The 15,906-nt window shown below is 36.7% G+C and overlaps 1 protein-coding gene across 8 annotated transcripts in view; it reads right to left on the bottom strand.

The window, feature by feature from the left end:
• Nucleotides 1-15,906, bottom strand: part of ZNF410 (zinc finger protein 410) — a 17,945-nt gene extending 2,039 nt beyond the window's left edge. Inside the window, exons 1-12 of one of the 8 annotated variants that reach the window (XR_009152612.1) lie at nt 15,591-15,829; nt 13,402-13,592; nt 11,765-11,900; nt 10,336-10,554; nt 9,969-10,160; nt 9,355-9,514; nt 8,012-8,193; nt 7,684-7,773; nt 7,208-7,333; nt 4,792-4,926; nt 2,433-2,644; nt 490-656 (exon numbers count right to left, since the gene is read on the bottom strand). Coding sequence is in view for 5 of the 8 variants with exons in the window: in XM_058162327.1 (XP_058018310.1) it covers nt 2,520-2,644; nt 4,792-4,926; nt 7,208-7,333; nt 7,684-7,773; nt 8,012-8,193; nt 9,355-9,514; nt 9,969-10,160; nt 10,336-10,554; nt 11,765-11,900; nt 13,402-13,434 (1,398 nt within the window). In the remaining 3 variants the exon portion in view is untranslated. The other 7 variants (XR_009152613.1, XR_009152614.1, XM_058162327.1 and 4 more) reach the window with 7 other exon arrangements.

Genomic DNA, 15,906 nt, shown 5'->3' with positions numbered 1-15,906 from the left:
CTACCTGACTCTGTGGTCTCTTCCCAAAATCCCCAAAGCTTCAACCAAAAACTGTCTACTATTGACCTTACCCCATTCCTAAGAGGTCTGTAAGGGGTGTGCATAAGAGCACAAGCGTGCCTACCGTTCCTGTCCTATATGGGGTTTTTTGCCTTCATTTAAGTAAGTTTATAATGCTGACCCAAAACCACTTTGGGTGGTGCATATTCCAAACTTAAAGCCATCCCTACATAACCCACCTGAAATTAGAGATCCAGCCAACAAGTTGAAAGGAATAGTTGCTAATGCATCCTGTAAATACTAGTTATTATGTAGATCAGATTACCAAATTGATTTTCCATCTTTAATGAAATGTTTAAAAGGAATGTTGTAATCCTCCAATAAAATTAAAAGTAAATATATTCAGATAAATATCAGGATTATTAAACTGAACCTATCAAATTCTTCAGTGAAATTACACCATATTTAGCAATGATGCATTGAACTTACCATAAAGATCCTTCTTCTACAGTGAGGATACAGCATTCTGAAGTGGGTATGTCTTCCCACTCTTTCAGAAAGGGGGCTAGAAGATTCCAATTTCAGTTCTTGGGGGAAAAATAAAAGATCCCTTCCCCAGTTCAGAATACCAAGCCAGAAAGGGACTACACAAAGTACTTGAGAAAGTAATACAGGAAAGTTACATAAGACTTCATATAGAATGCAAATATTGATGACTACCTCTTTTCTTAATGAACCAAACACCATGTCTTTACAATAAGGATATTCATCATACGTCTGATGTGGATTTCCCTTCAGAAAAACCAGCACATTTTAAAGTGGAATAATGTATATCAAAGCTGTCACTGGGGATATGATCATGTCCCAGGAAGCAGTCTTTGCTCAGAATTATTTCCTTTAATATCTTCCTGCTGAAGAGTGCTTTACTGAAGTGTAAGAGTTACAGGTAGTCCTCAACTTATGACCACAATTCAGCCCAAAATTTATGTTGCTATGCGAGACATTTGTTAATTTTGCCCCACTTTATGACCTTTTTTGCAACAATTGTTAAGTGAATCACTGCAGTTGTTAAGTTAGTAACATGGTTGTTAAGTGAAACTGGCTTCCCCATAGACTTTGCTTGTCAGAAGTTGCAAAAGGGACACATGACCCCAGGACACTACAAAAAGGGATCACATGCTTGGTCCTCCCTAGTTATCTTATAAATAAATGGGGGAAGGGAGCATGAGCTTTCAGATTTATAAGATTCTGTTACTATAGCCTTACAATAAAAGTAATATTAGTATTCATAACTGGTTTTCAAATCTGGTCTAGCTTGAAAAGGGTCCTGAAACACAGAACTTAGCCACCAGTAGATACCAATGGGAGTGGTCTGCTTTGGACTTTTAGGTCTAGAGTCCTGAAGTATTTACGGACTAGCAGATTTTTGGAATAGACTGCAAGACTCAGGGAACAGCCACTGTTTTCTTCCTTATATCCAGGGACAGATCTGCTTCCTCTTTCTCATTAGGTCTGAAAGGAAACATTCAGGTCAGAAGTGGCATTATGAAGACTTCCCAATTAATGACTTACCTTTTCTGCCTACAAAAATAGCCTGGTACTTGTCCCTGAAGTAATCAGGAGACAGCTCCACCAAAGGAGTGGAAATGCTCTTCCTTTCCCCCAATGGGGTGGGGTGAGGGAAGTCTCCAAAATGGAGCTTCTTGCCATTTTGTTCTTCCTAGATGTGAGATCTTGGGTATAAGTCTGCTCCACAGGAGCCATGGATTTCCCAGGATTCTCTGAGGATTAAAAATGCATTAGGTCTTTGAAAAGGGATACTGCTTGGCAAAGTTAGTTCTAATGATGTTTTCCCTTTGTGAAGAATTTTCATACACTCCAGTGCCTATTCTTCAACTTCCCAAAGGATGTGCTACCTATTAAAAATGGGTTGTCCATCAGGAGTAGGGATATTGCCCTTCTCAGAGAATCATGATGGGAAGGCAGACACATGTCACTTGGATGTATACTTGGAAGTTAAGCCCCAGTCAAAAAAATCCTAAGAGATTTATTTATATATTTATTTGATTTCTAGAGCCGCCCATATCTGCAGACGACTCTGGGAGTTTCACAATTCACAATTCATTGCTACTGCTTAGGTCAGCACTCCTGAAGCAAGCTGAAAAGGAGAAAAAAATACTAAACAAAGGAAAATGTAAAAATAACAAAAATCACTGGCTGAGATCATCTTTGCCACAAAGATAACAGATGAAAATTGTAGGTATGCATGCTTTCTGAAGTAAGAAAAGCTGCAACTGGAAAAGGGAATTATCCTGTCCCACAGGAACTGAAATTAGATTTTTTTCTAACTTCACCCTCTGAGCAAAGTGGGAAGGAAATGTGCACTTTAGAATGGTCTGATTCCCCAGTAGAAAAACATGCAAATTTCTTACCTTCAATCATAGAAGGAGCAAATGTTTTCTGAAATTAAAGGGACTAGCACTATGTTTTTCAAAACAGAAACCTTCAGACCTAAGAATTTATTGTAGTAAGGATGATACGCCGTAAGAGTGCCTTGATGTTGACATAGGCATCAGATGATGAGATGGCAAAACCACATCAGATACATCATGGAGAGAATTTACTCCTGCTTCAGCTAGAACCTCTACAAACCAAGCAGAAAAATAAATGATGCTTTAAAAATTCTCAATCTACAGTATGTACCATGTAAATAGAGTAAAGCAAAGTTAGAAAATACGTACGAGAGTTCCAGTGTAAAAAAAAAGGAATACTAACATGTAATCATTATACAATGATAACAATTTATTTATACAGGTAACATTTTGCAAGATTTCAATGATCTCTTATGCAACATCATATACAACACATAACAGTAGTCATATGCCTGACCTGGTTTTTTTTAACTTTTGGAGCAGTGGTAAGGTGTTCTGAATTTGGGGAAAACTCTGGCTTTTCTTCTGTCATGGACAGACGCCCTGCTAGGTTTATAATTCTTTGACGTCACCATCCACCACAGGGAGGTTGGACTTATTGGACTAGTCATCTCCAGGCAACTAATGGAATCAAATGGATTTCAGAGAGAACTATGCTCTGAAGGGTCTGCTGAATGGTTTCACCAAAGCCCTCATGGTCTGCTGGGAATTAGAATCTTCCCATACCTCAGCAGCCTTTCTTCCCCTGTGGATCCCAGAACTCTCCTGCTTAATGGAGGAGCTTAATGAGATGAAGCAGGAGAAGAGATACTTCTGGCAGATAACAAGGAACAAACCCAACCAAACATGGATTAGATCAACTGTTTGAGCTAACCTTATGGTGATAAGGGTAGCAAAATATAAAATACTTCTTACCCTTATTACATCTGCAGATAAGTTTCCAGCAGCCTTGTTTTGAGTGTTTCTGGCTCTTCTAAGAGGGTTTAGCTATGAGGTCTAATACAAGGTTGCTGTGAGGAATCTGCCAGGAATCTGTCAGATAAAACTGCTTTCTGTTGGGACTCCAGCTGGAAGCAGGACCAGTGGAGGTTATGGGGGCTGAGTCTTGCATGGTTATTTGGGAAAAATTTGATCCTGTTAAGGCCAGAGAATATGGACAAGATTCTCACAGCTGTCAGTTCAGCTACTTCTGGGTTAGACTTATGGCCTTCCTGGTTAATTAAGGTCTCATGGGAGAGGACGTGTGGTTGGGTTTGGGCAATAGTTAATTCCTCCTTCGCACTAGCACTTGAAATGGTGGCGCTCCCCTCAAGGGACCACTGCTTAACCCAACTAGTCTGGAAAATTTTTATACAGTGTCCAATCTTCCCTTCTTAGGGAAGACTATAGAGAAGATGATCATGCTGAAGCTTCAGAATACTTAAGAAACAGATTTTCGGCATCCCTTTTAGTAGGAATAAAGGTCTGGGTATGATACTGAGAAGGCATTGATTATACCCCTGGTTGTTTCTCTCTATCCTGTCTGATCCAGCAGGATGGGAATGCTCAAAGTCCTGTTGGCTGTAGAAATCTCAGCTGGTGAGGCTTAAAACACTTGTTTTTGTTTTTGTTTTTATTTTTTGCTACAACACCTGCAACATTCTCCTTCTGGAGATCAGGTTTATCCCAACTCTGCTGATCTTTAGTAGGGCCCTAAAGACCTGGTTCTCTGCTCAGGCCCTGGGCCCTGTCTGCTGATATGAAATGACTACTGTTTTTCTCAGCTGCTCTGCATTTTAACATTTTATAAGTGGCTGTTTTTATTTTTAATCACTGTTCGCCACCTAGAGTCATTGTTGAATAATAAACATCCCTCCTACCACGTGTCTTGCATCTTAATATTTTTGCCTGAAATCATGTAAGATCTCTTGCAGGAACACCAAAGTCTCCCAGGATTTCAGCATGTGAAATAATGACTGAATTTAAGGATTCCACTGAAGCTCACATTTCAGTCCTATGGATTGTAAGATACTATAGAATATGAAATGATCATATTCAGATCCAGCCTTAAGATGAGACATCTGCTTTCACGATACATACTACATTTGTAAGAAAACCATGGTTCTTTTGTCAGATTCTCAAAAGGACATGGAATAAATTGGCAACTCAAAATTATTCCTATTACTATACAACTATCAAGGAATTTTTAAAATCCACCCCTTCTTGCATTATGGTTGACTTTTCAGTGCTGTATTTGCCAGTATTCCATGTTAACTCCATTAAATTACCTTGTATACTAAAAACACAAGACCATCTATTTTTATCTTTGATTTCATTTCATACAGGGCTTCCTTTAGATTAAACAGAAACATTTTCTCACCTTCTTTTACACCAATGATTGATTCCGGATCTGGCAAATGCAAAGATTCAACAAGGCTAGATGGAGAATTCATTGACACCAGGCTCTTACTGTCTAATTCAGATTCTTCCAACAAACTGCTGCCCATCAGTGATTCTGGATTTTTTAAAAAAAAGCCATCGCATGATTAATTTACTGTGGTCTGCAATGTTATTTTAGAGTCCAGAAAAGAGGATTATATTATTACTAACAAATCTGAATAAAGAACATTTGTGCTGCACTCATCCTTACAAGATTTTCTTTGTGAAGCATAGAGGATGAGGGGGTGGTAGCAACAGGTAAATGTTGACGTATGTGTAATTCAAACATAAGGAGTTTCATAAGGAGACTATAACTAAGATTACTGTTCTTCAAATATGACTTTTTGTGAAACAAAAACTTCACTTTCGCAAATTAAATTTTAAAGCCATAAAATTTGAATACTTTATTCGGATACATTTTACTTTTACTAAAACTGTATCCATTTTTGCAATCCATAACTACTCTGATGTCATTTGTTTGAATGTTGTTTAAGCCATCGAAAAGACATGCCATGGAAGGCTAAACAGCCTACTCAAGCACAAGAGCATCTATGTTTCAGCAGAAAAATTACTTTATCAACACACTCAGTACATGACTAATGATATGTTCAATGAAATCTTGTGCCAAAATGATACATTCTTCTGCAAACATGACTGATTAAAGTAATCATGCCAGAAAGAAACAGGGCTGGACATACATTCTAAACCAATGATACTGCATCAGGAGTACAATGCCGAGAGGGTATAGATAATCTTCATTTAACCAGTTTTTGAATTACCAACAGTCTCAGAAGGGTGCTTTGGGGCCTGCAAAGCACTACTGACAGTTTCGAAAAATTGCATATAGCCCCATGGTCAGCTGATTCGTGACCAGTTGCCAAGCACCCTGCAAGCATGATTGCCATTTGCAATCTTCTCTGCCAGCTCCGCCAGAAAAGTCAATGGTAAAGCAAGGAGACAAGGATTTTAGCAAGGATTACTACCTCTCTATGCCAGTACACAGATTTTAGCACACATTAAAAGCTCCACCTTTCTGTAACTGTGCACGGTTTCAGTGTGCTAAAATCCTTGTCTCCCTGCCTCTCTGTGCTTTATCTGCTTCTCTCTGCCTGTAGCTCCACAGGCACAGTGAACACAAGAATTTAGCTCTTATGCATTTGCTTAATGACCCAGCTGTAGACTTTTAGGATCCTGTTTGTCATGCAAAGCAATCACAATATGTTTATTTGCTTAGTGACTGAGATTCTACTCCCAATTATGGTGATTAAGCGAGAACAACCAGTATGAGAAATGAGGCCCAGCAACCAAGAACCAAGTTGCTTTTGATTGAAGGTACACAAGTGGAAAAAGGACACTTATTCAAGCATAACATTTCCTAAGAAGAAACAACATGCTATAATATCTTTTCCAAGAAGATAAGTAAATAATGTAATATCACCCAGAATTAGGTTAATTAAAAATTATGATCAGTGTATTATTCTGCTTAGTAATATAATTATTACTATGTATTATTCTGCTTAGTAATATAAGAGAAACTACTGCAGTGTGGGCCTGGGCTTATACCAGGCCTCCCCCATCGAAGGCAGCCTGTGTTCCACTTAATGACCACAAAAGATCATCAAAGGAGGCAATCATGTGGACACCTAGTTTACCAACCGCCATGAGTTACAACCATAATTCTGAGCTCAACTGTGGTCATAAATCGAGGGCTACCTGCAACTGTAACTGAAAGATAGAACCTCTCTGTTTATACAGGTGGCAATATTAATCAACTAGAAATATCTCTAAAACACTTTGGGCTAGGATTAAGTACTAAAGGGGCAATTACATTACAACTTCCTATCCAGCTCAGCCCTAATTTATTTACTGTAGGAAATGACCAGTCTGAGTCAAAAGGCAAGGTCAAACGTATCATCTGTCTGGAATCCCTACACCCCTGGAAGAGACCTAAGTCCACCCTCCGCCCCTTGAAGTCCGTTGACTCTTATCTGGCACCAATTTGCTTTAACTGTTAGTAGATCATATTTTTGTGTATAGGTTGCATGGAATAAACTTGCACTGCTTTTGAACTCTATCCTGCCACTTTAATTAATTAATACTATTTATAGAGTCATTTGTCTCACAACAGTGACTCTGGATGGCATAAAAATTAAAACCACTATAAGAATATAAATCCATAATGCCTTGGCTAAAGCAGTAAACATCAAAACATAAAGCCGTAAAGCTCACCTAACTTCCTAGCCAAATGCTTAAGGGGGTTAACTGTCACCAATCCATTAATCCTGGTATTTCTATGGATCCAATCACTTACCAATATTTGGGGAACTCATGTTAGGTTTTTCTATTTTAGTCCTTACCTGTTTGCTCATGCTGCCTATTGCTAATTGTTTCAACCCTCGAATGATGTTTCTTCATGTGTACATTTCTACTACCACTCTGAGAAAATGTCTTCCCACAAATTTGACATTGGTGTGGCTTTAGTCCTGAAACAAGGCAGAAAAACATGTAAAACAGAAAATTAAATATTTATTATGAGTCAAACAGATTGGTATCAGTAAAATTCAGTCAATATAAAGTATTAGCTCTACAAAGGCTGCCAAAGCATTGTTTTGCAAGAAAATGTTCATAATTTGGAGTTGTGAATCTGTATGATCTGTAATCTTTAATCTACCAAATGTAGGTCTGGACTAGATGAGACTTTACGTGCTTGAAGACTGAATGAGATATAGTATGAATGGAGAGACGCTGGAATAGGATCTAGAAATTATACAACTACCTCCAATAAATACTCTCTGCTCTGTGAATTTCATCAGAAGAAATAAAATGTCCTTACCTGAATGGACAACTAGGTGTTTCCGAAGGCTGGAATATTCAGCAAAGGAACGACCACAGCCCTGCGCCTCACATAAAAAAGGCTTTTCCCCTGTATTATATCAAATTATAATCAGGTTATTTGCTTCATTTTTTATGACTGATCATCTTGCAATTTGATTCTTAGTTTTTTTCTGTGAACCTGCCTAAACTTTCTGTGGGACTGAAAAAAAGAGTCATGTTTACTGATAAGAATGTATATCCAAACTTTTACAGCATCTCATGAAAGGGGGTCATAAACATATTCATGACGGAAAAGTATTTTTCCAGAAAAGACTGAAAGAACATACCAGTGTGAATTCGCAGATGATTCTTCAGATTCCCAGCTGTTGTGAATTGCTTTCCACAGCCTAGTTCAGAGCAAATAAATGGTTTCTCGCCATTATGTGTTCTCATGTGCACCTTCAATCTTTGTAAAACATAAAAGCTTTTCCCACAATCTTTTGCTGGACATGTGTAGGAGCGATCATTCCTGGAAAACAGTATTACTCTCACTAATTAATATAAAAAAAAACCCCAACCAATATTAAAAAGACATTTTTGTTTAAAATATCATAATGTCACATTTTTATCAAATAGTTTAAGTTAAACATAGTCAAAGTTAATGGAAAGTAAAGAAGAAATTGTAACAGAAGGAAAGAATATTTTATTATATTAAAATTAATACTTTTTGAGGGAATATCTCAAAAGATTAAAAAATATTTAAGTAATGTATTCACAACATATGAAATAAGTTACAACTGTAAAGCGCACATAAAACACAAATTAATACATACAGGACAAACACAAATATATGTACCTCAAAAGAAAGGCAGGGCAATATTTTAAAAAATGAAACAAAAAAATAAGATCAAATGAAGTGAGTAAAACACATAATTTCTTAATGAAAGATCGTCGCGGGCTATATATGTAGATTAGGCTTTCAACTAGACAAAAATAATGTACACATAAGATACCAAAACTGGAAAAATCATAAAACAAATATAAAGGGAATATTAAAAAATCCAATCAACTAGAAAAATAATGGCAGTTTAAAAAACACCTGATATGTAATAAAAAACAGCATGCTGAAACAGTAAAACTAAAGAGCTAGGATGAATGCATTCACTAAAATTGCAACCTAGAGAAACACTACATGTTAAGTTATAGAAAATGGAAAGAAATCCAGATGCCCTCAGAAATTCCTAATCGCTGAAGATATTATTAAAGGAGTTCTTCCTATTGACAATGTTATTTCAATTGCTTTTCTAGTCTTTTGAGGAAGGGGATCAAAATCCCTTGAAATGTATTCAGTTTTCCTATCATAAAGGGCATATTCTTTTACCAATTGCCTGCCTTTCCACTTGCTGGGCGATATGTTTCCTTTTGGGCATACATATAATAAAAGCAATACTAATCTTATTTAGGCTAATGAATTACAAATCAAAGCAGCTGCCAGTCCTTTCAAACCTAAGTTAATATTTTAAAAATGATCTGGATGAGCTTACAAAATAGAGATTAGCTCTCTTACTTTGACCCAGTCTCCCCAAATTTAAAATGAATTGTTCTAAAGGAAAAATCAGTAATATGCTGGATTAATATATATAAAACATGTGGAACCCTGATAAACTTTAGGTTTAGCAAGTCTACATACCTGTGAGTTTTTAGATGATATTTGAAGTGAGTTGGCCATACAAATGTTCGATCACACCCTTCAACAGTGCACTGCAATTTTTTTTCTACCCGGGGTAGATGAGGAATGGGGCTGGATTCCTTCGCCTGTGATTCTCCTGAACAAACATGAACATTTTCTCCTGGAAAGAAAAATCCTACAATTAGACAATAATGTCTACAAGTAAAAAATATTGAGTGACACAAGCTAGTAAAATTAGATATATTTTTAAACACCAAGTCTGTTCACTACTGCTTTTCTCTATATTTCTAGTTAATAACATTCCAATTTTTTAAAAGAAATGTAACTTTTGCTATAAAAGTTATTTTCAGAAGCAGTATTACAAAGAAATATTAATGAAAAAAATACACACAAGTAATTGTTCTACAGCACAGGTGTCAAACTCAAGGCATCACATTGCCATCACGGGACGTTTCACGACCTTTTTCTCCTTCATGGAGCTGGGATGGGCATGGCCTGCACATGACCCATCTGGCCCCGCGGGCTGCCAGTTTGACACACATGTTCTATGGAAAGTATCTTGAACTGCTTTAATTTGTATCTTTGCAAAGGGAGTAATAAAAATAATAACTTACCATTATTGCTTGCTTTGGCATTCTTAGCGAGCTGTGCTCGGGTGGCAGCAATCAAACTATCATGAGCCAGTTCTTGTACACGTAAAAACCATGGGGTGCTGCTGTCTGTACTATTATTCGCAAAGAAATTGTTCCCAGAATCAACTGCTCCATCCTGGACAAATACCAGATGTTCTGAAGAAGACCCTAGGCCTAGAGAAGAAGTTATTTTAAATAATAAGCAAGATAAGCCAAACTACTTGTTAGCAGTTAGACATATACTGCTCCACAGTGCTTTATGCGAAAAATTTCACCATACTTTTCAAAGCAGTGAATATTATATCTTGTTTCTTAACAGTAGTAACTGATCTACCTACATGGTAATTACCTGTCCGTGTTAAATTGAGGAGAATAAAGGAAGTGTTATCACCAGGCTGAAGATCTTGCAATAAGGTGGAAGTATCAGGACTTGGAAGAAGGTCAGGTGGTTTCTGTACTGTTTGTGCCCTTGTCTCCTCACCATCAGGGCCAACATTTACTTGGAGACTTCGCAGAACAGCCGAAGAAGAAGCATGCTTGGAAGAGTGAATATGGTTTGGGGAATCATCTGAAAGTTTAAAAAGCATCTAACTTAGAGCTATCAGTACATTTATTATAAAATCAATGTTAAAGCCAGTATCCTTCGGATCACACACACTATTAATTATGGTAAATATGCCAGAATTTTCTCTTATAACATATCTTTTATCTAATTTCTACATTTCACAGACTTTCAAAGGCTTAGATACAATAAAGCAAAAATACTGAGATACAAGTCATTAAAAACCATAAAACATATAATCCCAATATGAAAACACATCATGAGCCAAATACCTCCAGAATTTGATCCCCAACATTTTTGAAACATGGCCAACAGAAGGGAGATCTAACTTCACCCAGAAGAATATTATAAGGGCCACTACTAGCAGCAGCAAGAAATGTTTTGAGCATCAGCCTCCCTTTCTACTTCTCCTCTAACAAAATTATAATGATTGAGCCAGATCCTGAAAAGCAAAGCACTCCTGGCATCAAGCCATAAAGGTCTTCAAAGGTTAATATCAGCATTTTAAATTGCACCAAGAGTTATGGCCACCAACATAAGGCTTGCAATACAGCTGTTTCTGGATAATACTGACAATACTGTTCTAACCAAAGCTTCCTATGATTCTTAAAGTCAGTGCCATTGCAATAGTCTAGACATAAGATAATAAAGGCATGAGTTAGTCACAAGGTCCTCTTATCCAAGAAAAGCCAAGACTGATGCATCATTCAAAGCTGGACTAACCCTAACCCTACAAACCCCCCCCTTCCAAAAATGTTCCACCTGCTGCTATAGCAATTGCCACAAGTCCACGAAAATCCCTAAGTCATAGACCAGTGATAAATAATCACTGGAGTCAGAAGAAAACCCCAATGCGCAAACATCATCTCCATTTTGCTAGACTTCAATTTCAACCTGTTCTCTCTCATCCAGATACTCACAGCCTCCAGGTGCAGAGGCAGGATTTCAGTGGCATCCTCAAAAAACCTGGGCTTGTGATGGAAAGTAAAGTCTAATTGGCATACCGGATCTCAAACCATCAGAGGATCTCTCCAACAGCTTCTTGCAAATATTATTATTCAAGGAAGCTGAATTTCCAATTATATAGCATATTATAAAAATGTTTTCTAACAAAACATTCTAGTCACAATAGATTTCTTCAAAACTACAGTATCCTCCACAGGTTTGATATTATACACAACACAATGCAAAATATTTATCAGATTTCAGCTTTTACCTGGCAATATCAACCTGTTGCATTGTGGGGATTCTGTAACAGGAAGAAGAGATAGACAGGTAATATTTTTAGGTTCTGATTCCACAAGCCCCTGTCCTAGTGGGATAGATGTGTTCTGAACAAACTGAACCAGCAACTGAAAAAACAATACAAAACAAAGATGTTAAGGCAGAAGTAAATAAGGTAATATGTTTTTATATAATACTACCTCTCTTGTTCATCAACGTTAATTGCAAAAGATAGTAAAACAGGAATACTTTACCAAGTATAACTGCATAATTACTTCATAAAGACAGAAAAATATAAGATTTAATCAAAAATGAAACAATAATAAAAATATGAACATTCTACAAATGCAAGTATTAATTATTAAAATTCTGAAATTTTACTGTTCTGCTAAACAATGCACGATAACAGCAGTAGATATTGCAAGTCTTGTTCTCTGGCTATATTTACTACCAATATTACCTTTTTTATTGTTTAAGAACCATTCTTGAATTTTAATAAACAGCTGCAGTACATAATGCAATCTACGTGACTTACCCAATAGTGTTTGTGGGACTGTAGTCATAATCAGCCCAAGTTACACGTGATGTGCTTAAGCAGTATATCATTTAAAAAAAAACAAGTATATCAGCTATGGAGAGCCCACTAAACATTAGCAAGAAGGAAAGGTTTTTTTTTTCTATTTGCAGTGCAGGTTATAGAAATATAGAAGCAATTATCAAATTCAATACTGCTAATAGTTACTAGCAATAGCTCCTCAAGAGTACACAAGAGTACACACAGATATACTTGCAGCACAACAGAAAGAAAATATCAGCGTCTGAATTAGTCTGGTCTCAATCACAATAGAAACCATCCCTTAAACTGGTATTTGGCATGGAAGGGATGATGCCACAGACATTCATACCAACTAGCAACTTTGTAGAAGGGAGTATTGGAGCACAGGAGGAATTTTGTGGCAAAGATAATACGTTAAACTATACACTGAATATATGTAATTGGACAAATCATAAAAAGTTGAACCCAGGTGTTGTTTACTAGTATTGTTTTGGAAGAAAATCTACAGAGCACAATTCAAGTACCTGCCTTGTAGCTGTAAAAACTAAGAACAACTCAATTCTCAGCACAACTTGTCCAAATATTATCCTCAGGCATATTAAGGAAGAATTCATAATACAAGAGTTTTAACACTTTGCCTTCAGCACTGAACATTTTAATCTCCAGTAGGTATATGTTTTACAGTATGTATTTTTAAGCTCTTTACAAGACCCAGCACATACTGTTAATAGTTTCTAAACTCTTAATGTAACAATTTGCCAAAATGCCAGTTCATTAGTCAAGTTCTATAAATAAAAAATAACCTATGGAAAGAAAAATACTTTGCATCTGGCACCAAGAACAACTTTCTAATAAAGGTCTGATATATAATTGTACATAAATTTATTTACGGTTTTTCCTATTATATTCTTTGGAGATTATTCCTAAGTAAATGTGCTACTCTACTAGCTTCTTATAACAACATACTTTCAAATGACTCTTTATAGATATAGTTGGTTAAGTAATGCTAGAGTATAACACTGTACAAACATGTAAAGTATATCAGTGACCAGGAATGCAAATCTGGTGCTAACCTCTGGTTTAGACTCTAACTCATCTGATAACATCGATTCAAGTTTCCAGCTCCCAAAGTAGATCTAGGTAAGGCATTCGTTTAGGAGATCAACATAAACAATTTATGCTGTGTTTATACACATATTCCAGCCTCACAGGCTAGTGAGGATCATCTAAACCAAGAAGAAACCAGAGAGTAATTCAATATAACCTGAAAAAAAGAAGGAAAATTAACTAATTATACAACAGGTATATAGTACTCCATTATATTATAATAAATTATAAAGCATAGACATGTATACTCTGCATAACTGCACTGATGGTTTTCTTATTATAAAACTGTATCTATTTCTACACTGTACACTTTTAACTAGAATCAAGACTCAGATAAAAATTTCTCTCTCAGAGATATTTTCTTTTCTTTTTTTTTGAATTTCTTTTTATTTTTTTAAACAAACCATAGACATCATATTTTTGAACAAAATATCAGTCAGGTACATAGTCAAAACCAATTCAATTTTCCACCACTCTCATTGTATATTTTATCAAATCTATTTTCCTTCCCCTCTTTTAATTTCATTATTTGCATATCTCTAACATAAAGTTCAATCTAACCCTCTGTCCTGAATTTAACTCTTTAATCAAGTCTAACCCCCCACTTTTTGCCCCTCTTCTTATCTCTCCTATCTACACTGAAACCCTATATTCCCAGTTCCAAATTTCTTTCTTTTCAATCTTTATATCATCAACATCCATAATCATTACACTTCACTAAACATTTTTTTAAAAAAAATCATTATTCTTAATTTTATCAAAAGAAAAATAACAAAAAAGAAAGAACAAAGTAATACCAACTAACGTTCATTATTTCAAAAGATCTCTTATACATAATTCTCAAGAGATATTTTCTGTACAATGGCTCACTATAGGATTTTGAATACATTTTCTTGCTCTTATCTAATTTACAAAATAGTCATTTTAAGGGATTAGAGATTTTTCTGGAAACTAAAACCTGAAAACCAAGTAACCAAAATAATAAATCAAAATAAGTTCATTCCCCCTTGTTTCCAATTTAGTTAGAAGCATCTGTCAGTACAGCATCACAGTTTTCTATATTTAAAACTATGCTAAAACCATTCAAGGACTACCAACCATCTTCAGTTAAGTTCTCTGCATGTCACTGCTAATAAAGAATATTGCTAGGCTTAAGATGGCCTCAGCAAAATGCCACTTATAAGTGCCATGGTAATGATCACACTTTATCTACTGTCCCCCACCCTTCACTATATTACAATTCATTACACTCCATACAACATCTACGGATATGATATTAAAACTGGGGACCACAAAATAAAATTATAACTGTATAAGTGGATAAGAGAACAAAGGACTAAGTTTGATTGCTAATAATAGCAAATATCACCAGCAATTTATTTTCATGAAACAGAGAATTATTAAAAGAATCCTGAGCAGATTTAACGGGTACAGGATATACTTTTATTAAATACTAAAACTCTGTGATCTAAAAATAACCAGATACAAAAAAACCCTCATACTTGGGAATTAAATAATTTTGAGATTTCAGATGCCAGAACTATTCATAATCCTTCCAATCCTGACTGTACAAGGTTTATTCATTTCAGCAACCTAATTGGAGAGGTGATTTGGAAAGGGAGGGGTACTGCTTTGCTATTTTAAATCTGAAGTATGACATTTGTGATGATCTTCCCCAAACTGCACATTCAGTTCTTCTTTCTGCCTGTGTCCTTAATCCTTATTCACAAATGAAATGAAGTTTGTTTTAAGCTTACTTATCTTTGGCCTTTGTATTAATGGCCTCCTGTTTCATGGGTCTCCAACCACTGACAGATCATAAACTCTTTGGGAAATTAGTCTGACCTTTTCTCTGTACAAAGCAAGACATCTCCGGGCCAAATTATATAGGTTGCCACTATCCTCAGGGATTTCAGAGCAGGTTACGCCCTAGAATCTTTTTTGTCTGGACAGTTTTAGGCGATTCCTACAAAGACTCAGTTTCGGAATTGCTAAACAGGACGCGCCATTCAGTCCCCAGCCAAACGCTGGCGGCACTGTCAGTTACTAGGCCAGCTTGGGAATTCGGCAGCCGGTCCACAGAAGGAGCCAAATCCACCCGTATATACGGTCAAGATAAACTCGGCGGGCGCTGGGAGGAGAGAGAGTGACCTACGTGGCGTCTGGTCTCTTACGGCAAGGCCAAGGCCGGCGAGGCCTCTACCACAACACCAAGACCAGCAAAGGAAGAGCGGCTTCTTCCAAGACTGGATTCCCCCAAAGCAAAACGAAGGGACGGGCACGCTGCCGTGAGATCGTTTCCCCTGCGGCTGTTCGCTCTCGTCCTTCCTCTCCGTGCCGGGAAAGACGCGAAGGAGGGAGCCTAAACTCTCGCCTTTTCCCGGGACAATCGTTTCTTACCGGCATCTCAGGACCGTCCGGACATGACGTGACCAGTAATCGGAAACTCCAACTTTCACTCTAGGACAAAC

Source organism: Ahaetulla prasina, chromosome 1 (genome assembly GCF_028640845.1).
Source record: "Ahaetulla prasina isolate Xishuangbanna chromosome 1, ASM2864084v1, whole genome shotgun sequence".
NCBI classification, from domain to species: Eukaryota; Metazoa; Chordata; class Lepidosauria; order Squamata; family Colubridae; genus Ahaetulla; species Ahaetulla prasina.
This window is presented reverse-complemented; position numbering and strand designations above follow the sequence as displayed.